Below are 24,517 nucleotides of genomic sequence, written 5' to 3'. Positions count from 1 at the left end.
AAATCTTTCCTTCACCCAAAAAATAATTTAAAAATCAGGTAAGTTTTCCCAAGTATTTGGCATCTTTCCAGGTATTTGGTATTACTTTTAATTTCTATGCTGTTAAAAAAAATCTTTTAGTTTTATTTTAAAAAACTTTCTCTTAAAAACACTGACACAAACTCAGTGCCATATTCATTATCTGCACTGCACTTAAACTTTTTCCAAACATAAATAAAATATTTGGTCATCACCTTATTCAGAAAGGCATTCATATAAGAATACTACAGATGCTATATTAGAAAGATAGGTGTCTTTTTTTGGTGGGGGGAGGGGAGTGGGGGTTTGCTTTTTTAAAAAATCTAGGAAGATTTTCTTATTAAAGAAAATGAAGCAATTGGATCCAAAACCTGTTGGGCAGGACTTGCAACTCAGTTTCACAGTACTCTCATTTTCAACAAAACGCTTATAATTCATTAAAAAGAATAAATATATGTTTTCATATATTTATTCTTCCAAAGCTAAACAGCAACCAGACAATAGATATTCACTAAATTTTGACCATAAGCTAAGTACTATATGTATTAGAATAGTCTGGTCACTATAAATTTAACCACCTGGGTTATACATTTATGATTTATTTCAATATTTGAGGTGGCATCTGATGATCTCATCTCATTTGACCAAACTTGGAAAAAAAAAATCTGCATGTAAGTATTACCGCACTCTGTCCTCCATCACTGATGCAGTAAACTCGAAAACGATAGAAACAGCCTGGATTCAGTCGATCGCAAAGATGTTCCCTAGTAGCTCCACTGTATATCATATCCCACTTGTTTCCTGTAAGGTGAAGAATTATGTTCAATCAGCTACCAGGTAATGTTTAACATTTTGGTACCATGGACATAGCAGGTATCCTAGCTTCACTAAGTAAGTGTTTATGTAATTTGTCAGAAACAATTTAAGCCTGTTTTTAGTTTCCTGGAAATGATCTAATTTTTTTTATGTGTGCAGCTTCCTAGACCAATTTGCATGGCTTTGTTGAAGTGAAATATCTCTGTAACTCTGTGCAGACTTTGGCTTAGATTGATAATTTACTTTTAATTAAACATTTTAAGTGTTTACTGGGCCGGTAATAACATTATATAACACACAAAGAATAGAAAGAACCAATACCATAGGAAGTTTAGTCTTAATTAAAAGACATCCTTATTTTTTGCAAGGAAATAGGCCATTTGATAGAAATAAAGATTGTTAAATGTGTGATTCAAGAATAAAGTTTACTAGGCAAAGAATTTATTACTAAAACTAGTATAATGTAAGTTAAATTTTAGAAGATGATTTTTCTGATACATCTGGGTATAAATCTAACTGAGTAAGCTAACCTTCAGAAGACTTTAGGTATACTGGAACTGAGCAATGCAAACAAAGGAGGGAAAAAAATAAGAAAACAATATAGCTATACAGCAGTCTTGCATTTGAGTCACTTTATTTCTGGAGATTACAACTTAAAGTGGGTCATAATAGGCAAAATCTTAAATGCTACAAACAAAGGAAAAAATCAAGAGAAAAAAAAGAGATTATACAAAATTTAAAATCATGAAGAGTAAAGGTAGACTGGTATAAATCTATCAGTTTTTAATAGATATTCTTACCATTAGAACCTTCTGCCATCTCTACTACATATTTATTGATGGCCGTTCCTCCATTGTCTTTTGGTGGGTCTTTCCAAAGAAGCAAAAGTGTTATTAGGCAGAGTATATACAATTAAAAAAATCACATAAACTCATAATAGACAAAATACCAAACCCAGGATTGCTCTAAAAGAAAAAAGAATCACCTGCAATGATTTAAAAAAAAATTAACTCCAGCATCTCATTTACTCTCTTGTTTTTGCATAAGGTAGTACATAAGGAGGTGCTCAATTAATTTTTGTTTTAAATGAATAAGTGATTTTAATTTCTCGTGAAAACCAGGATGAGACAGGAAACTGTAGCTACAAGTTCAGTAATCTTTCATTTCACACATTGCTGCCCCTGCTCAAAGTTCTACAGTGGACCCCAAGTGTTTCCTCCATCAAATCTGAACTTAGTATGTGTGACTACAAAGCCATCCTCAAACAGTAAATGAGTCTCACATTTCTCACTGAACTTACTTGAGCTAACAAATTTATTCAAGTATCTTAAAAATGATCTAAATATTCAAATCATTTTAATCAAATATAAAAGTAATGATATACAAGTATGCATAATATCTTACCCCAAGTTATTTTAAAACTATATGAATGTATCTTTCCTTTAACTGAGGGCTTTACAGGTACTCCCGGTTTATCAGGGCATGTAGTAAATTCAACTACTTCACTTGGATTACTTTTACCTTCTGAGTTATAAGCAATAACCTATGATGAGAACACAAAGACATAAAATAATTAATGTTTGATACCTAATGATATAGGCTTAACGAACAAAGTGATGAGAGACAACTAGGCTCAGTCAAATGATTTATGTGAGGATTGCTTGTCTTCAAAAGGGACTCAGCATTAAAAACAAAGGGGATCCATCCACGTCTCTATATACACCAATATGTATAAAATAGATAACTAATGAGAACCTGCTGTATAGCACAGGGAACTCCACTTCACTGTACAGTAGAAACTAACACAATAGTAAAACAACTATACCCCAATTTAAAAAATAAATAAAAACAAAAACAAACAAAAGGGACTTAGCATATATGAAGAAAATTCAGGTATAACCCCCTTTTAGAATCAGTCTTGAAAATACAAGTATAAGTCTAACATTTTGATACTAAACAAGAGTCATCACTGGAACAAGCTATAAGCTATAAGCTATCTGGTGATACTTGATGGGCTTTAGGCTTGCTTTAACTTATTCTTTTATTATTCTTCAGGGGTTTAAAAAAATGCCCACAAATTCTCTGAATTTCCTCTCTTTAAAAGATAAAGGTTAATTCCTCTTCCCTTTGAATTGTACTTAATGACTTGCTTCTAACAAACAATGTAGAAGAAATGATGGTATGTGTATCTTCCCTATGGAGAAGCCCAGGTGGTGAGGAACTAAAACCTCTGACCAAGAGACAGCAAGGAGCTGAGGACTCCTGGCAAAAAGTTCACTTGAGTGAACTTGAAAGCACATCCTCCAGCCACAGTCAAGCCTTCAGAGGACTGTAGCCCCAGCTGACATCTTGATTGCAACCTCACAGAAACCCTGTATCACAACCATCCAGCCAAGCTTGTCCTGAATTCCTGACCCACAGAAACTGTGAGATAATAAATGTTCATTTTTTCAAGCTAAGTTGTGCAGCAATAGATAAATATAATTCATATTTATAATAATTATATTTATTCAATATAATTATATTTTTCACTTTAGAAATTTAATTACATATATATTTTAAAAATTTTATTTATTTTACTTATTTTTGATCGCATTGGGTCTTGGTTGCTGCGCATGGGCTTTTTCTAGTTGTGGCGAGCGGGGGTTACTCTTTCTTGCGGTGCGCGTGCTTCTCATTGCGGTGGCTTCTCTTGTTGCAGAGCACGGGCTCAGTGTACGCGGGCTCAGTAGCTGCGGCATGTGGGCTCAGTAGCTGTGGCTCGCGGGCTCTAGAGCGCAGGCTCAGTAGTTGTGGAGCACGGGCTTAGTTGCTCCGTGGCATGTGGGATCTTCCCAGACCAGGGCTCAAACCCGTGTCCCGTGCATTGGCAGGCAGATTCCTAACCACTGAGCCACCAGGAAAGCCCTATGTTTGTATTTTTACCTATCTCTTCTACTGAATTTAAAAGTTCCTCAAGTCCAATATCAAACTTGATATGATTTTCTCTTCTCCAAACCTGCTCCATCTCTGTTCTTCCCCATCAGTAAAAAGCACTACTACCATTTACCTAGTTACTCAAGCCAAAAATCTAGAAGGATCTTTGATCCTTTCTCTAAACCTATTTGTCAAATCTATTAGTAAATCCTGTACTCTACCTCCACTTCTCTGTTTTCTATACCTACCAGAACCTTAGTTAAAGCCTCCTTTATTTTATGTTTGCTGAATGACTGTAACATACTAACTAATTAGTTTCTCAGCTTTCATTCCTTTCCTTAACCTCATCTATTCTCTACATGGCAGCCAGAGGGACTTTATCACTTCTCAGCTTCATGGCTTCTCATTTTACCAGAATAAAATCTAAATTCTTATCTACAAAGCCCTATGTGATTCCACCCCTGACTACCTCTACTCGAAAGGTTCGGGTCTTTTACGTTAGCAGTTATTTCCTTTGCCTGGAATGTTCTTTTTGACCTTGACATGCCACCTCCTTCTTGTTATTCAGATCTGTTTAAATGCCATTTCCAAAAAGACTTCCTCGACTACCCAGTCATTCTGTCAACTCACCCTATTTTAGTTAACTTGCACAGCACTTATCACTATCTAATATTTGTTTGCTTGTTTGTCATCTATTCCTTCCACTAGGATATTAGCTGTTTTGATCGCTATTGAATTCTTATTGTTTAGAAGAGTGCTTATCATAGAGCAGATGCTCAATAATTATTGGCTGAATGAATGAGCCATAGGTGGGGACCACTATGACATGACACTACAGACGAGGATCTAAATAAATCTATTACCCCAAATAACTCATGCAACCCATGAGAACTCAGTAAAATTTAGTCCAATTGTTCAGTTTTGCTCAGGCTTCCTCATCAGTCCTCCCACATATTCAGATAGAATTTCAGGATGTTTTCTCACTCTGCTGCTTTACAAATTAGACTACAAAGGGGGTCAAAACACTTTCAACACAGTACACAGTGTTTACTTAAACCTCACAACTAGAGGAAGATTTTTTTAAAAAACTGAAGTATAGTTGATGTACAATATAAGTTACAGGGTGTACAATACAGTGATTCACAATTTTTTAAGGTTATACTCCATTTATAGTTATTATAAAATATTTTCTATATTCCGTGTATTGTACAATGTCTTTTAAAAAAAAGAAACATTTATTTATTTATTTATTTATGGCTGTGTTGGGTCTTTGTTGCTGCACACGGGCTTTCTCTAGTTGTAGCGAATGGGGGCTACTCTTCCTTGCGGTGCGTGGGCTTCTCATTGCAGTGGCTTTTCTTTGTTGTGGAGCACAGGCTCTAGGCGTGCAGGCTTCAGTAGTTGTGGCACATGGGCTCAGCAGCTGTGGCTCGCAGGCTACAGAGCACAGGCCCAGTAGTTGTGGCGCACAGGCTTAGTTGCTCTGCGGCATGTGGGATCTTCCTGGACCAGGGCTCGAACCCGTGTCCCCTGCACTGGCAGGCGGATTCTTAACCGCTGCACCACCAGGGAAGTCCCAATGTCTTTTTTTTTTTAACTTTTTATTTTATATTGGAGTTTAGCCGATTAACAATGTTGTGATAGTTTCAGGTGCACAGCAAAACACCTCAGCCATATATATATATATATATATATATATACATGTAACCATTCTCCCCCAAACTCCCCTCCTATCCAGGCTGCCACATAACATTGAGCAGAGTTCCCTGTGCTATACAGTAGGTCCTTGTTGGTTATCCATTTTAAATATGGCAGTGTTGTACAGTATGTCTTTATACTTATTTTTTTATACCTAGTAGTTTGTACCTCTTAATCCCCTACCCCTACAGTGGCCCCTCCAAAGGAAGCTTTTATTTTTTAATTTTTATTTATATACTTTATTATATACTTTATATAATTTTTATTATATACTTAAAATCTTTGGCTGCACCGTGCCACATGCAGGATCTTAGTTCCCTGACCAGGGATCGAACCCGCGCCCCTCACGTTGGAAGGCAGAATCTTAACCACTGGACCACCAGGGAAGTCTGAGGAAGCTTTTAAAGTAAAAGCAGACTCCATAAAAACCATAAGATCCACTAATTATGTTTTTAAAGCTACATATGTCAGCACTGCCTTTTACTCCAGTTAGCCAGTAAGGTATAAAACCATATTTTCCCCCAAATTTTACAAATAATCAAAGCATTCATTTAGTGTCCACCACAGAGGGAGCACTGTGCTAATAACTCTAGCTGTGGTGCACTTTTTACCTTCAAAGAGCTTAGAATCTTTGTGCAGATTCTAAGCAGACAGGCAATATGCATATCAAAACAATTAGGCAACAGAAGAAAGATTACTATGGCCTAAAATGGTCCAGTAAGGCTTTGAAAAAGCAAATGAAAGTGATAACGGGGTTTTCACAGACAACAGCAGTGAAAAGGGGAAGACTGGGTAAGAGAGAATAGAAAGACGTGAGTACAGGAGCAGAAGGGAATAATAAACAGTGAGCTCTGCTCAGGGAAGGATGAGTATTCAGTGTGGTGAGGGAGCCAGTTCAAGTAAGAAGTGAAAGGCAGTGCAGTTAAAAAACTGAATGGGTTGGAATATAAAGAACCTTATAACAAATTAAGGAAATTGTATTTTGGAGGGAAAGCTGTGTTTCAGACAGATTAATCTAGGTATAAAATATAACTTGGATTAGAAGGTGAGCAATTAGCTTGAAAGTGATACAGAACAGGTTTGGAGATTTAGTACTCTTTAGGACAGAAATGACAGCTGGCATAAGGCAAAGAGATGATATTTCCAAGGCAGAAAGGGATATTCCAAGTAGAACTAAGGACTAAACTTGGGCACACTTAGATAAGGGCAGAGGAGAAAGGGAGACATCATAAAATGACAACAGACAAGATGAGAAAGAAGAGGGAACATGACTCTGTACTGTCATAAATGCTGATGTATGAGCAAATTTCAATGATGGAAGATAAGTGAAATTGATGGACCCAGATACTGTTTTGATTTCTCTTCACCTGTGAGAAGGCCTCAAAAACAAGTAATAAGCTGAAGTAAAGGTATCTAAGGGTTCTCAGCTCAAGGTACTCAGACCTTGACTTTTAGAAGCCTTGCTACTTGAAAACATATTTTTCAGGAACTTCAGGAAATAAGGCATTAGTTTTCTAGTGGCCCAGAGTCATAGGGACTGGCCACTAGTCTCTGAAGGTTTTAATTCTTTCTTTAAAATCTGGACACTAGGTCCTAGCACAGCTTCCAATTGAACCACTGGATGGAATTAGCATTGTTCACTTGTTTATCACTCTGAATTTTAAATGATTTTAAGAATTCTGATTGCTCTCTTATGCTTTAAAGTTTTATTTTCATTTTTCTTTTGTCCTTTAAATTTTTTCATTGTTCTAATTTTGTTTTAGTATTTTGAGTGTCCTAGGATTGTCCTTACTGTACAACCTAGAACTCTGGCATTTGGTAAACTTGCTCAAATTTGAATTTTATGTTAATCGTATCCTTATTGTTTCTTTTTTTTTTTTTTAAATTAATTAATTAATTTATTTTTTTATGGCTGTGTTGGGTCTTCGTTCCTGTGCGAGGGCTTTCTCTAGTCGCGGCAAGCGGGGGCCTCTCTTCATCGCGGTGCGCGGGCCTCTCACTATCGCGGCCTCTCCTGTTGCGGAGCACAGGCCCCAGACGCGCAGGCTCAGCATCTGTGGCCCACGGGCCCAGTCGCTCCGCGGCACGTGGGACCCTCCCAGACCAGGGCTCGAACCCGCGTCCCCTGCATTAGCAGGCAGACTCTCAACCACCGCGCCACCAGGGAAGCCCCCTTATTGTTTCTTTACAAACAATAATATACTATTTAGTCACTACTTCCTGCATTATAACATTTTTATTGCTTTTGCTTAGTATTCTATGATTTCTTTTAGAGTGTTAAGATTTTACTTTGATATGTTTGCTTGAAAGAGGAGACTGCAAATGTCAAGCTAGAAAGGAAGACTCAGACATAGAAGTAGGATTTAATGATTCAACCCCACCTCAGCTGGCACCCAGTTCATGGCAGATTCAAAATAAATGTTTGAGCTTCTAGAAAACTTCATACAGTCACCATTTTCTATTTCCTAATATTTTTTTCCCTCCTCTAGATCAGTGGTTCTCAAATTTTCACAAGCATCAGAATCACCTGAAGAGCCTGCTAAAATACAGATTGCTAGGCCTTACCCCCAGAATTTTAAAATAAATTTACCAGATTATAAAGACATTAACAACTTCTCTTTTAAAGATCTGATGGTATGATAATCATTACTAAAGTAAAAATGCAATCCAACACCATAAGAGGAAAACTGGAATAAAAGTACATACTTCTTAGGTATTTTATAAATCTTGTCAATAATAATAACTGTATTTTAAAATTAAAATGACCCAGTGTTATCAGAAGTTTTAAAAAGGAAGATAATATACAAAATAAAGCATGACAAATATAATCATTATGAACTGCATCATCAAATTTCCCATTATCATTAAAATTTTCTTAGGTTCTCAAGGAGTAATAAAATTTATCTTTTGCTTTTTAATAGTGAAAACAATTTACGATGGCTTTTATCATTTATTTGAAATAAGTTGTTTAAACAAGCAATGGTAGGAAAATTCAAATGTTGAATTTATCAACTAATAAGCATCCTGTTACATTTTGGGGAAAACCTCTGCATAAAAATGTAGGCTGGCTTATATTAACTGGTATATTAGCTAATTCAAGCACTGTCTGCCAAGAAATAGCAATGCATATCACCAACCAAGTCAGAGCTAAAATATATGCTAGAATGGATGAAATACTAGGAAAGATACAGAATTTTCAGGAGTCTCCATAGGAGAATTTTCAAAGCTTGCTACTGCTTCAAGTGAGCAAGAATGATATGTAGAGTCTCCAGGCCTCAAGCAAGCAAGAATGACATGAGGTAGGTTGGGTGGAAGCAGCAGCATCTGCCTAGTAGAAACTCGAGCACCCTGAATAGGACTCTAGGGAAGGATATAAAGGAAAGAGGAGGAGTTTCATCCAATAAGTAAATATTGTGAACATATGTGGGGCAAAGTTTCTCACTGATGATGATGGGAGTTAGAAATAAGTAAAGGGAGAAAATTAGAATTAACCTATGGCACTAGATTAAATGGAGGTTTTTGGTGCAAACTCATGATTTTTAAAAATAGATATCCTAGAAATAAGAATATAAATGTGTTTGTGCATGTAAATTGTGTGTATGTGTGTGTGTATACACACACACAAGACATACATACATACATCTAGTTCTTAGCCTTGTCCACTGAGAGGATGCCCAGGAGTAGCAATACCCTTACAGCATTAAGTATACTTACTACCCAGATCTTGACTTCTAAATACCATTGTCCACTCAAAGGACCCAGGTGCTTTGAGAAATGGCCAATATCAAGGTTGACGAAGAGAAAGTACAAGATGAGAATGAAATATCATGTGCCAGAAAGAGTGGGCTCAAAGAATGATGGGGGGGGGGACATGTCAAAAAAATTCAGAAGTCAGCCTGACAAGGAAGGGCTCCCAAATCTAAGACAATTTGAACCTCATAACTGATAGCCATAGCAACAAAATATAACCCACTCGGTAAACAGGAATCCATGAGTTCATACTGATATAAATAAATGAGAAAAGAAAGCTTTTCCTTATAGTATAATGCCAATTAATAAATGTAGAAGGAATGATAAAATTTAAAAAAATCACCACTTGGCAACCATTAATCATGATTACTGAATAATTGATTCAGGCAAGATTTATCAATGGGTGTTAAAACTAGTGGGTGAAACTTTGATGAGGAACAAGATGTCTACAGAGTATTTACAAAATACTTATCACAAAGGGAAAAAGAACAACTTTACAGTGAAGAAACATGGTAGATATCACCTTCCTCAAGTAACTACTAGTGACTGGACAACTGAAACTGTGCACCACTAGATAGAGCATTAAAATATCATTACTTTTTTCTGATACACCTGCCAAAAAAGCATATTCTGACTATGTCCAATGACATCCACATTTTAAAAGATGTTTTGTTCACATTTTGCAAATAAGACTCCTGTAAAACATTAAGACTTTTGAATTTAAATACATAAAATTTGAGAAGCATTATTATATAGTAAGAAAGCAAAACAATAAAGCTCATTAGAAAAGGCCAAAATATTTAAGATTTAAAACCACAGGAATGAGGCATGTACCTGCCTTTAAAACAGGAACAATAAGAACAACAAACAGATCTTTCAAGGGCTTTCAAAGCTTACCTTAAATTTATACTTTGTACTACGTCTGAGATTTTTCACTGTGTAAGCAAGGTCTTCTCCATCATATTTAGGTTTAAAACCATATCCCTGGAAAGGGAAAATAAGTCTTCATTAGAGGTCTAACAGCAGAAATATGGGGAATAAGGAATATGTGAAAAGATTCAGGTCCTCTTCATCTTCTGTTACGTGCAATGTGATTAATGTTTGGTTGAGGGTAATCTTCACCTTGATGCTTCTATCTTGAGTAGACAGATCCAGAAATGCTACTGAACATTTGTAGGAGGATGGAGAAGACCACTTATTCTCAGTAAATACAGCAGCCAAGAGAAGATCTTTGTATTGAGGGAAAATGAGAGACAATGGTAACATCACGATCAGTAAGCTTATCCCTAGAACTAACAGGAATTTCCCAGACAGATGTTGCAAGAGCTAAACAAAACCATAACTATTTAACTTTCCCTGAACACATAACTGTGTTTAGGTGAATAGATGAATAGTTGGTTGTGCTGGCAGGTTGTGATGTCACTTAGGTTTGGCATTATTTATAGCCCCAGGGACAATGCTTCACTACTTTCCCAATGTTATTTTTAAAAATTAAAAAGACTGAGATATAATTCCCAAACCATAAAATTCCCATTTTTAAAGTATAAAGTTCAATGGTTTATAGTATAGTCACAAACTTGTGAAACCATTGTTTAATTCCTAGTTCCAGAATAAAACCTGTACTTTACTTTCTGGTTAGCAGTCACTTTCTCTCTTTTCTTATACACCAATATACTTTCTATCTCTATTATACACCAATATATTTCTATCTCTATGGATTTGCCTATACCCATAGAAATGGAATCACACAACATGCAGTTTTCTGTGACTGGGTTCTTTATTTAGCATAATGTTTTCAAGGCTCATTCATGTTGTGGCATATGTCAGTACTCCATTCCCTTATGTGGCTGAATGATATTCTACTGCACAGATATATTACACTTTGTTTATCCATTCATCAGCTGATGGACATTTTGGTTAGTCCCACTTTTTGGCTATTATGATTAATGCTGCTGTGAACATTGGTGTACAAAGTTTTGTACAAACATGTATTTTCAATTCTTCTGGGTATACACCGAGAATGGACCAAGCTATTTTTTTTTAAATTAATTTTTATTGGCATATAGTTGCTATACAACGTTGTGTTAGTTTCTACTGTACAGCAAAATGAATCAGCTATACATATACATATAACCCCTCTTTTTTGGATTTCCTTCCCATTTAGGTCACTACAGTGCATTAAATACAGTTCCCTGTGCTATACAGTATGTTCTCATTAGTTGTCTATGGACCAAGCTATTTTTGACTCATATTGCTTCAGAGTAACTCTGAAAAGCTATGGAACTATATATAACTAGGAGAAGACAGCCTAACTCTTGTTTAGCTCAGTTCTAGCTCACAGGAGATGAGACATTGATAACTAGATTCAGGCTGCACTATATAGTCTCATGTGAGGCTCTTCAAAGTTTCTGTGGCACTTCGAGAAGCAATGCATGAACACAGCTGGAGAAGGGAAACATTCTCTTTTCTTATCTTTTAGAGTTGCTTAGTCTAAGGCTGTGGTGATCCTTCCCTCTCTTTATTTTCCCCAAAACATATATACTTAAAATGTAGTCTGTGTTGTTCCCAGGCATAAAATGTATCCAAACACACATAAAAACCAAACCCCCCCCAACACATCAAGAAAACAAAAGGCTGAGTTGTCCCTCACTTCCAGTCCCTCCCAAACAGTAACGAACTGAGGTTTCAAAGCATTTGGGAAAGGATCTAACTATTGTGGCAATATTTACTGTATCAGGATTAATGTCACACTGAAATGTTTTAAATACCATATTTAAAATACATACTTACTGAAGTTTCTTCCTCCATCTCTAAAATATAAGAAATTCCTTCATCTGATGGTGTTCCTGAGGGTTTACTCCATTGTAAGGATAACCAAGTAACCCCAGCTTTAATTAATATAGGACTTGCTGGCATAGAAGGGGCACAGCCTGAGGTGTAATATAAGACTTCTTCACTAAAACCACTGTTGAAGCAAATGGTTTTTAAAAAGGAATGAAAAAAAGTTATTTTTTATAGCCAAAGAACTCATTTTTGATAAGTGACATTTTGGGGGCAAATGATAATTTTGATAACTAATTATAATCCAATAATATATCTTGGATTTGGTAATATCTTTATGGTAACCAGGTCAGATACCTAAAAGTGAATTAGTATTCTTTTAAAACTGCAGTTTATGTAATTAACAAATTCTCTTTTAGTTTTGCTAGGTTAGTAACACATCTTAACTAAATCAACGAAGTGATAATAACTAAGGCAGAATTTTTAGTGGATAATTTGGACTGTGAATAATTTACACAAATGAATAGTCTAAAATATCTACATTAAAATGTATCTTACCTTGGACCATAGTCATTTTTGGCTGATAGTCTAAATTTACAACCCATTGCTGGTGACAGTTTAGTAATTTTAAATTGCTTTTGTAAGCCCGTGTAACACTGACAAAATTCTCCATTTCCTTTTCCCTAAAAGAAACAGTTATTATAATTCATTGTACATTACTGTAAAGAGAGAAATCCACATTAATTCCTAATTGATAGTAACATATTAGCTAGTGTACATTAAAAGTCATCTTTGTTACATGCATGTCATGAATCTCAAGAGAAGTCTAAGATAACACATCTTTTATATGATACTCACTGTTCATTAACACAGAATTCAAAAACTGAAGAGCAGGCATCTCTGTATAGCTTCTTGAACTAAGCACCCTGTTTTATAGCTGATGCTTAACCTCTGGCTTTTAGTGAAAGCAACCCTTTCCGGGTATGGATCCCACAGTCTCTATGGAGGGACTGGTAGCGGTGGAAACAGGTTGATCTTTGATATGCATAACTGGCAGCTTTCCTCAACCTATGAAAAGTTCTATGCAAACAGTTTCAAGAAAAGGTCCCTACCCATCCCCAAACCACCTAGATAGCTGCTGAACTTCCTTAAAGATTCTGGCACTACTACTGCTTAGATTTAACACTGAAAGAGTATAAACAGAAAAATCCCATTACAGGCATTAAGATGGGAGAGAGAAAAGTCTGCAGTTCAGGACAACTGAAGAGTTTTAGAAATTTAAGATGCTACATAAAATCAACAAATTTTTTATTTTCTACCCATTTCTTGTTATTGTGTGGTAGAGGTAAAGGGCCGTTAGGGTGACCTCTGCTTCAAAGAAAACCTTTAGTCTGAATCTGGTTGCTTTATTGAACTCTAATGTTAGTTTTAATAGTGTTTATAGTTGATTCTATCAAGTTATCTAAATAGAAAATCATGTCATCTCTAAAAAATGATAATTTTGCTCCCCCAGCCCAGCCACCATAGCTCTACCTCGTTTTGATTCCAAATCATACTGTATTAGCTATAACTTCCTGAATAATGTCAAATAAAGGTGGGGAAAACTGGCAACTTTGACTTGTTTTTGCTTTGCTAGAAGCACTTTTATTGTTTAGTGATAGTACTGCACTTAATACAAAACTACCAAATAAGGAATTACCTTTCTATTCCTAATTTGTTTTGAGTTTTAAATGAGATAGGTGATAAATTTTATCAAACATCTGTCATAATTTATTAAGATGATACGGTTTTTCTTCTCAATTACTATGATACAGCAGTAGACTTCCTAATTCTGAATTCTCTTAGACCTTCTGGAATAAAACTTACTTGGGTTGCGCCTCGTTACTCTTTTAACATACTGCTGAATTCCCAAATTAGCAGTGGAATTTCTTCTACTCCCTCTGGCCCCTCCTCTTAGCTGCAGTGAAGCAGCAGGGCAAAAGAGAACATGATATATATAAATGACAGTAAAACAAAGTACTAAACAATAAAGCCCAGTATGCTTGCTGTGGTAGGTTGAATAACAGCCTCCAAAGATATCCAGATCCTAATCCCTGGAACCTGTGAATGTTACCTTATATGGTAGCAGGGACTGTACAAATGTGGTTAGGGTAAGGCTCTTGAGATGTGGAGAGACTATCCTGGATTATCTGGGTGGGTCCTAAATGGAATTACAAGTGTCCTTTTTAAGAGGGAAGCAGAGAAGGACTTGAAGACAGAAGAGGAAGAAGGCCATGTGATAATGGCAGCAGGGGGAGAAAGGGCAATCTGATGTGGCCATGAACCAAGTAATGAGGACAGCCTCCAGAGCTGGAAAAGGCAAGGAAATGGGTTCTGCTCTAGAGTCCCTGGAGTAAGCACGGCTGTGGTGACACGTTGATTTTGGCCCAGTGAAAGCCATTTTGGATTTCTGGTTTCGAGAATTATGAGAGAATAAAAGTGTTGTTTTAAGCCACCTAGTTTGTGGTAATTTGTTAAAGCAGTCACAGTAAATGAACATGCTTGCCTTTAAGGCTGATGTGAAAGAAAATATTCCATCAAGTTAATTAACCAAGTAATAGCTTTGATGGTGGTTTAGTTGAAAACAACTAGAACACTGGGAAGTCTGGTCAGTAAAGGTTTCTAAGAACACCATCAACTGACTCATACACCATAAACAAAAAGGTATTTCTGCCTGAGGATATGCATACATTTTAGCCTAATTTAAAAAGTTTAAATGTACTTACCTCATCCCATTCTAAAATAAAACTTTGGATTTTAGAACCATTGTCACTAGGTGCCTAAAACAAACACCAAAAAACAAACAAAATGAGTACAAATTAGTAAAAAATCTTTATCTTTTATAAAAGATATTGTGATGATCCAATCTAAGGCATCTATTGTGTGTTGCAGATGTTCTCTGGGATTTAGCCCTGGAAAAATTCGCACAGAGAATACAGAAATGCATGCATATCCTATAATCCTTTTAACTTCAAGAAAACAAATCAAGAGGCTACTCAAATTTTTATGAACACTGAACAATCTCTTTTATCAAGATCTCTTAACTTTTATAATCCCTTTTTAAAAAAATTTATTATTTTTGGCTGCATTGGGTCTTTGTTGCTGTGTGTGGGCTTTCTCTAGTTGCGGCGAGCGGGGGCTACTATTTGTTGCGGTGCATGGGCTTCTCATTGCGGTGGCTTCTCTTGTTGCAGAGCACAGGCTCTAGGCGTGCAGGCTTCAGTAGCTGCGGCTTGCGAGCTCTAGAGCACAGGCTCAGTAGTTGTGGTGCATGGGCTTAGTTGCTCCGCGGCATGTGGGATCTTCCCAGACCAGGGCTCGAACCCGTGTCCCCTGCATTGGCAGGCGGATTCTTAACCACTGAGCCACCAGGGAAGCCCTATAATCCTTTAAAAAAAAAAAAAAAAAAAAAACTTTGCCTTTTATCAGAAGGTTTTATCAGCTTTAAGCTCCTGGGATAGATCCTGTCATTTTCATTAAAACTCAACTTACAATCTGAAAGTGATATTGTGTAATACACTAAAAAGTGAAAGCTGGATCTCTGCTTCTAGACTCCACGTGTCAACTGCCTAAGACTGCTAATTCACCAATCTGTTAATTTTCAGTGGTGAAAATTTCAGCTTTTTTGGTCATTTTCCCCCCAGTATTTAATCACTCTAAAACTAAAGAATTTCACTTTCATTTCAGTACAATGAAGAATTGTTCTTTTCCTCTAGGACTTTTGAATGTGCTCCTGGACATCCATACAGGTGAAATATCTGTTTATAATTATCACTGCCTAGAACCTAATTCCATTTTACAAGGTATTTGTGGTATAGTTTTAACAGTTACTGTATTCCCCCAAATGCAACTACTGTGCAACTTGAGAAAGATTGTACTTAATTTTATTCAGAAATTTACCAAGACCTAGGTATCATTTCAGAAAATCATGTCACCAATGACAGTGATGTCTGTGGTGTGTGAATTACCAATTCTATCTAGTGTCTTTCCATTTCATTGCATCTTCTTGTGTAGCTGGGCACAAATATTTATATATTAAAAAATACATTATTCTACTAAAAATAATTTTATTCCTCCTTTAAGGCATATTAATATTTTAAAAACTATGAGTCTAGTTAAGTTATTATGAATCTCATTTTAGGATAAAATTCAGGATATAAAGGTGTCATTACAGAGTATTATAGAAAGTAGTAATGAGCCTGAGAATTACTTACTGCAGTGTCATCACAAATTCAGTATAAGGGCTGCTAATTATAAATCAATCTTTTCTGCTATACTTACATTATAGTAAGAAAAACTGATAAGAGTGTTATTTTAGGATATAAGGAACAAATGCCTATTTAATACACCTGAAGAGCAAGAGCAAGTTAGCTTAAACCTCTTTTTGTCTCCAAAAAAAAATGAAGTTTAATACTACAGAAGAAAAAAAAGGAAAACAAATGTCCAGTTGGAAATACCCTAGAGAATATTCTTACCTTCCATTGCAAAGTGAGTGAATTTTTGGTCCGATTGGCTATCCTTGGTGGATTAGGTATGTCAGGTTCACAGCTCAAGGTGGTAAAGGTTTCAGCTTCGGAAGGAGTTCCCTTTATAGAATTGTATTCTGCCTGGACTCTAAGGTGATAAAATAAATTGTTTTAACCTGCAGGTAGAATCACTGTATCCTACCATTCTATAGCATCACCTTTAAGTACAGGCAAGTCAGTAAGATGCCCTCTGAATGTTCTATTGAGAAAATACGCATATCAGAAATAAAGGGTGACCCTTAAAAAAAAGAAAAATAGAATAGGCCAGGGGCTTTCATATTTTTCTGACTGCCGGAAGTAAGAATACATTTTAAACTGTGACTGTGTCTCTCAGATATGCATTTACACACACAAACGCATGCACGTACAAGTACCCTGAAACAATATCCTTAACTAGGGTAATATACTGATACTTTCTATTCCATTTGATTATATTTAACTTTAAAAAATTCTGAATATAACCCACAAAATTAATTTCATGATTCAATAATGGTTGCAATCCACAGTTTGAAAAATATTAGGTTGGATGATACTTTGGGTTTATCCATAGGATGTGTAATTGAAGACTTAATTTAACAGTTTAATAGGAATAATCCCAATTACAAGTGTTCTTTTTAAAAATAGAGGTGACTGACTAAATCGTTATCCTGAGTCCCAGCTGGGGAGACCCTAGAGTCTGTAAAATAATTTCGGTAAATTATAAAAGAAGAACTGTGCAGAACAAAACAGTAGTATCTAAGTTATCCTAATTAAATGTTATGAAATTCTCAGAGTTTTAATATCCCAAACTTGTACAAAATATGATGAAGTAAAAATATGTAAGTACAAATATTATTTATGATTCTGTTTCGTAAAAGTTTCAAAAGCTGGGACAATTTTCCAGTGCTGAATTAGATATTACAGCTATATTATACATATTATCTGTATATTCATTCTAATCCCTAGGTCCTACAAACAGGGTGATTTACCCTTCAATATAACATTTGAGTTAAATGTTTTTGTTTTTTTTTGGAAAGTGTTGATAATTATACCACAAGAAAAATCAAAGTCCACAAAACCCACGTTTTTAATCCAAAATTAATATTTAAATTATATTCTAGACTTTTAAGGAAATCATTAAAAACAAACAAACCCTATGCTATATCATATAAAAGCAACATACAGGAATTCCTTACTTTGCATGGTAATCTGTAGCTGGTTTGAGATCATTTAAAGTGACACTGGTTTCTTCTCCTCTGGGGAAACAAAAGGCAACATTTCGTTGTCTGATAAATAAAGCATTCCAGAGGATGTGTATTATGTACACTACAGTTTGTGGTACTTTATGAAATTATACTGCTTCTTACTTTTCCAACTGTAACCACATTCAGACTGCATTAATATGCAATTTGTGTAATTAAGATATATGCCGAACTTAAGCATGTACCTGAATACCACTTTAAAACAAAAAGGTATGCTAAGCAAATCAATTGTGTAAGCCAGACTTTTTTTTTTTTCTTTCCTGTGGAGTTAGGGAAGATATTTAGCTTACTGAAGAAACAGAACCATTTTCAATTATTTGAAAATCCACTGGTATATAATTAAAATGCTAAATAACACATGTACTACTGAAATCAAACCTACCAAATTTCTGCAAGGAGTCTGCCACTATTGGATTTTATTTAAAATATAACATGGAACTTTACTTAAAATGTTATAGTTTAATGAGTAGATTAAAAAAAAAACTGAATCATAATTTAAGGTAAAGCATTTTTTATGGCCACTATTAAATTTTCAAATATAATAGCACATATTTTCTTAAATAATCATTTGATACAACTATTATTTGGGTATGTAGCCAACAAACTAGCCTGTTTTCTCTTCCTTTTCTTTTAAATCACTGTTCTCTGTTTCATTTCCTTCAGTTAAGTTTCTCTCCTTTCCACTTTATGGACTTCTTCCTCCAACCTCCCACCTCCCTCCCACTTTCCTTCCACAGCTATCCTGTTTCTCAAATCAAAGCCAGTGAATCGTATGAGAAAGGAAACATGTCTCACTGATAGAAGTACACCTTAATGAATCAGGCAGCTGTAGTAGCAGCCTCAGAAAGAGACCTTAATTGGTGCAGGGTAAACAAGGTGACTAAGGTTGACTAATGTCCCTCTTGTGCTCTCTGGTCAGGCTGCAAATGGAGATAAATCCTTCCTCTTAGAAAGCAGCCATATCAAACTAGAACAGCCATTAACACAAAAAGAAACCTTTACGTTGATGGTCCTTTACCCTCTGTTTACCTCTTAGGTAGGTTTTGTGTCTTTTAAGAAAAGGAAATAGAATAAACACAAGGAAGTCTCAATAGAGAGAAGGAGACAGGACATTTTTATAACCTTATGTTGCTAGATGACAGTCACTCGAGCAGTTTCTCTTTCCTTTCTTCCCCATACTAGCTATTTTTTTGAAAAAAGATACCAAGAAGGCTGATGTATCCAGTGTTGTGTGTTAATAATGATCAATCAAATGGCTAACCACCTCCTTTACAATCTTCCTGGTGGTGAAATTATAACTAGTAATCGACTTTACTCTTTTTCATCAGAATAAGCAATTTCTATATGAATAAGAAGAGAAAAATAATTTATTTTACAACCATCAATCACAAACGTCACAATTTTAGCCACTGATACTTTCTAAGGCTTCTTGGTATATAATATGCTTTTGAACCAAGAAAAGAGAACTATGATTTTTCAAAGTATGATTATTAACATACCAATACACAAATGAGGAACAATGGTACTAAATTCATTTTACAATGGGATATGAGCTTGTACATATAAGAATTAAATCCAACTCCCTAGAGGAGCAATATCACATTGCATGAGTTCACAATATAATAATAGTTCCCATTTCTGGTCCTGGCTTCTATATACTACAATTTATGTCTCAGGAATACATGAATAGTGAAATATCTATTAGGGAGCCTACTGAAAAATAAAAAAGCTGAATGTGGGCAATGAAAGTGATTATTCCAAGGGAGTGTAGACAGAAATGTGAACCAGCCGGCATTTGGACTATTTACATTGAAATTACTATCACTGGTCAACTTACAGATTCAAAATAAAAGCATGAAGAGGGAAAATAGCACAGAATTAGTTTTAAGCTGTTTTTGATAAACCATTAACCTATATAATGGGAGGGAGTAAAACATAACAAATACCTACGCATATACACTTTTATATTTCCCATCTTTTCCAGTACTTGAGACCAGAATTTCATAACCATAGAGCTCTGGTACAGTAGTCTCATCTGTTTCGCCATTAATGAGGCTGGAAGGAGGTGACCAGGTAAGTACTACTGTCCTTGCCTGGATGTCTGAGGCCTGCAAAAACATAATATTTGAAAGCTCTTTGAAACAACTGTAATGTGTACAACAAACAGTAAAAAAATCTAAGGGGAAAAAAAAAAATCTAATGGGGTTTCAAGATTAAATAAAATATATCTAACTACTTACATAAAATGGCTCACATTTTTGTAGATGAGATACAATTTGTAGATGAGATACAATTTGCTGTGCAAGGGTGGATAGGTTCAACAAAGGTTTAAAGACCGTTTGGGGCCGTCTAAAACTATTAGTGTAAACATCATACACAGTCGAAAGAAGGGCAGAAAAAACCCACTTGTAACATGCTTGAAAGGGTTCATTTCCTCACTTTAGAAAGTGTCTAACAATAAGAAAAAGACCAAAAACTCAAGAGAAAAATGAGCAAAGGACGTGGACTGTCCAAAGAAATATAACTGAATAATATTTAAAATAAAAAAATATGTAAAATATTTCTAACTACATTCATAAGTAAATAAATGTAAATTAAAACAAGATACTACTTTCATCCACTGGATTAGGGAAGATTAAAATTAATTAATGGATGAAATACTGGATTAACATCTAGTGTGGTGGGGGTCTGGAGAAATGGGTGGTCTCTTAAATGAGGATAGGAGTATAGATTGGTACAATCCCTATGAAGAGCTACTTGGGAACCGTTATAAAAATTTAAAATGTGTTTACTTTTTGATTCAGGAATTCTACTTCCAGGAATTATTTTCATGATAATATTCCATAAACTTACATAAGTACATAAATATACACCCTTAAGAATACTCGTCGCAGCACTCTTAATAATGGCAAGAAACTGGAAATATTGGTATAGCTTCTTAACATATTACTATGCAGGTGTTCAAAAAATGAGGTAGACATGTACGTGCTGACATTTAAAGAGATCCTCAATATACTGGCGCTATGTAACAGAGGAAAAACGGAAGCTGTAAAGCAATATATATGCCATGATTTCAGCTGTGTTAAAGAAGTTAAAAAAACGCATACAAATATCTGAAAATGTACTATAAAAATGTACTAATCCTTACCTTTGGGGATTTTGTGAGTACGTGTGGTGGGATGAAGAGAGATATGAGAGAAAAACAGGAGGTCTTAATAGCATTTTTACATTTTGGATTACTTTTAGCAAAAAAAGTCTAATAAAGAGGAAAAAAAAGTCTAGGGATTCGATTTGAACTAAAGATTAGTAAGAAAGGTATCAGATTATATCAATACCCAGACATTAATGTAAAAGCTTGCTTTAAAATTATCTACATTTAATGACTATCTTAGTCAAAGACAATAAAACAAACAGAAACAAAACAAAACCACTAACCACTAGGATGAAGCCCCTATCTTGAATTAGGCAGAATAAACAATCTATACACACGCATAACTTTCTCTCCTTTTCAAAGCTCTCAAAGCTTGAATAAGTTTAGAAGACTGTTACTGTATTTATTTTGCTTCTGTTGAGTCACAGGAAATGTAATATTTACTGTCATGCTGTCTTTAAAAAGTCTTAGTACAGTACTGTGTTTCATTTACAGTGGACTTAAAAGTGATTCCTTGTTTTAACCAGTGTCCATCTGGCTATTAATCTGTAACTGTGTAAGGTTTTCTTTCTTTTTTTAAACAAACATACTGTTAACATACATGTATCTATACCCTTTAGAGTTTCTTGATTTTATGGGATGATCATAACTGTGTTAAACGGTGAGAATAGGGAAGTGAACAGTATTCTGAAGGTAGGTCAGTTAACAGCATTAACTGGCATCTACATTATAAAGCTTATTAGGCTTTGTGGGTACTGATTACATCATCAAAAGCATAGGCAGTAGAGAAAAGACTAAGCAGGGAGACAGAAGACTTGTCACTAATTTGCTTGGTGATACTAAGCTCTCAACCTTTTAGGTTCCAGGTGTCATCTATAAAAATGAGTGAAATGATCTGTTTACCTTAATTAATCAAATACAGTATATTTAAGATGGCTTTTTTGAGGAATAAATCTAGATTTACAGAAAAGTTGGGAAGATAGTACACATACAGAGTTCTGTATACTTTCTACCCAGCTTCCTCTAATGTTAACATTTTATATAATGATGTATTTCTGTCAAAACTAAGAAATTAACATTGGTAGAGTACTATCAATTAAAATTTTACCTAAACTAAATAGACTTTTCCAGGATACTATGTTGAATTTACCAAGTATAGCTTAAAAAAAAAAAATTAGACACACTACTGATTTCAACTTTTCTAGACAATCCATTTTTACAGAAAAACTCTTGGTCCCAACTCATTCTTTAAAAAAGATATTTTATTACTTGCATATAAATGTTAAGGCACAAAAGATGTGATTATACTAGGGTTGCTATGGAAAACTTCATGAGAAGTGAATTTTGAATAGAATTTTAAAGGATTTGGGATGGGATATAATTTTGGTAGAAAAGAAATGGGTAAGCTGCTGGAACATGTGTGAGTGTGTATTTTTAAAAGTTACGTAGTAATTTCATGCTCATATGAGAGCCACAGATGAAGGGAGAAAGAGAGAGAGACAGATAGTGGACAGTGGACCATTAAAAGGATGATAGGAGAAAGAGGAAATGATCAACAATGTCAAACACTGGAGGGATATCAAGGAGAATGAATGTAGTCTGAAAAATGCCTAAAAATGCTGTTTTCTGGTGCTGGTTTCAGAAGGATGTAACCAGTTGTAAAGAAGAAAGAGAAGTGGACTGCCATTAGGTACTGTGAAATTCCTGTGTAAAGATGAGGTTATGTGTGTGTGTGTGTGTGTGTCCAGGAAAACGTAGATCCTAGAAATTTATAGCGAAAAAATGGATAAAGCTTGGAATTCAGTTTGGCATGGGGAGAATTAAAGGTAAAGAGGAAATCTAAGGTAATACTGATACTGTGAGCCAGAGAAATCTGGATGAGTAAGTGTTCATTGACGGAAATACTGAAAGGAATTAGAAAACTAAAGGGATCTAATCCAATTCCTTCTTTATTTTAGAGGAACAATGGAGAAGAGAAAATAGTTTAGGAAAAATGATGAAGAATTTGGTTTTCTAAATGAAGTTCTAGTTGTTGGCAAAATATACAAACTTGGGTATTCTTTAGGATGCTTCAGGAAATGTGGTTCTAGAGGAAGAGGTGAATAATGAGGGTTAAAAATACAGATACAGAAATTATCTGAAATATGTCTTCTATTTGTATGCTACTTTAGAAGTAAAATTTCCTTTTATATTCACCTCACTTGATCCTTATAATTATGCTCTAAAGCAGGCAAAACAGACATAACTATCTTCATTTCATAGATGAAACACATTCAGAAAGGTTAAGTGACTTGTCTGAGGTCACTCAACTAGTGACTAGGGCCTGAATAATTCAGTTCTTTTTTTGCTACAAAATGCTTCCATTTTTTATTTTAAAAAATTAAAAAAATTTGTTTTATCTTTTGGCCGTGCCACACGGCATGCAGGATTTTAGTTCCCCGACCAGGGATCGAACCCACACTCCCTGCAGTGCAAGTGTGGAGTCTTAACCACTGGACTGCCAGGGAAGTCCCCACAATCCTTCCATTCTGAATCCACTTCTAGACAGTAGCTGAAAATAGACATGACCGTGTAAAAGTACGTGTGAGTACTGACAAAGACTAAATGGTAGTAGGCAAACATGAAAACAGAAGTGGTTGAATTATGTACAGTATATTTTAATTTTTGAGGAAACCTGTGGTCTTTGTTGGGTAGTGATCAAAACCATTCTTGAAGAAAAGCTGTCTGTTGGGTTAAACAACGTCTAGCTAGGAAGCTACTGAAATGGTAATACCTGATTCTTGTCTGCATGTGAGGATTAGGAAGTGAGAGAAATATTCTGAAGATAACTCAAAGGTTGAGCCTAAGGAACCTTGTAGTAAGATACTGGTTCTAGTAACCACACAGAAAGGAGTAATAATTCTGAGAGTAAAAAGGTAATGATATGTCTAATTTTAAGCATTATTAAAGATGTCAGTAGATTTTTTTAAAACAGTATTTTATTTATTTTTTAAACTAATTTATTTATTTTATTTATTTTTGGGTGCGTTGGGTCTTCGTTGCTATGTGTGGGCTTTTGCTAGTTACGGCGAGCGGGGGCTACTCTTCATTGTGGTGGGTGGGCTCCTCATTGCGGTGGCTTCTCTTGTTGCAGAGCACGGGCTCTAGGCGCACAGGCTTCAGTAGTTGTGGCACGCAGGCTCAGTAGTTGTGGCTCACGGGCTCTAGAGTGCAGGCTCAGTAGTTGTGGCGCACGGGCTTAGTTGCTCCGTGGCATGTGGGATCTTCCCGAACCAGGGCTCGAACCTGTGTCCCCTGCATTGGCAGGCAGATTCTTAACCACTGTGCCACCAGGGAAGTCCCTAACTTTAACGTTTTTTTCTTCATAAGGCTGTAATCATGGTGTCCAAACAGCTTGATCTCCAGCATTTTTCCTTACTAAAGTTTCTTTGCATGTTTTTGCACTCTTCAAAAGCATATTTTAAAATGCCTATTATCATTCTGTCCTGTGAAAATATCCCAACTTATATATGCATTCCTTTATTTTATTTTTGTTGATTAATGCTGCAACAAACATTTTCATTTGTGTAGCTTCTTATTGA

General features: G+C 35.4%; 1 protein-coding gene across 8 annotated transcripts in view; it reads right to left on the bottom strand.

The window, feature by feature from the left end:
- FNDC3A (fibronectin type III domain containing 3A) overlaps positions 1-24,517 on the bottom strand; it is a 191,063-nt gene that overhangs the window by 22,716 nt on the left and 143,830 nt on the right. For all 8 annotated transcript variants that reach the window (XR_014255896.1, XM_082434386.1, XM_082434391.1 and 5 more), the window contains 10 exons: positions 19,736-19,893; positions 17,720-17,779; positions 16,494-16,632; positions 14,745-14,798; positions 12,538-12,662; positions 11,989-12,163; positions 10,096-10,182; positions 2,239-2,377; positions 1,635-1,703; positions 701-819 (listed from right to left, as the gene is read on the bottom strand). Coding sequence is in view for 7 of the 8 variants with exons in the window: in XM_082434386.1 (XP_082290512.1) it covers positions 701-819; positions 1,635-1,703; positions 2,239-2,377; positions 10,096-10,182; positions 11,989-12,163; positions 12,538-12,662; positions 14,745-14,798; positions 16,494-16,632; positions 17,720-17,779; positions 19,736-19,893 (1,125 nt within the window). In the remaining variant the exon portion in view is untranslated. The remainder of the gene's footprint in view (positions 1-700; positions 820-1,634; positions 1,704-2,238; positions 2,378-10,095; positions 10,183-11,988; positions 12,164-12,537; positions 12,663-14,744; positions 14,799-16,493; positions 16,633-17,719; positions 17,780-19,735; positions 19,894-24,517) is intronic.

The sequence above is a fragment of the Balaenoptera physalus genome (assembly GCF_965194825.1).
Source record: "Balaenoptera physalus genome assembly, chromosome: 18".
Lineage (NCBI taxonomy): Eukaryota > Metazoa > Chordata > Mammalia > Artiodactyla > Balaenopteridae > Balaenoptera > Balaenoptera physalus.
Note: the sequence above shows the minus strand (reverse complement) of the source record. Positions and strands in the feature narration are given on the sequence as shown.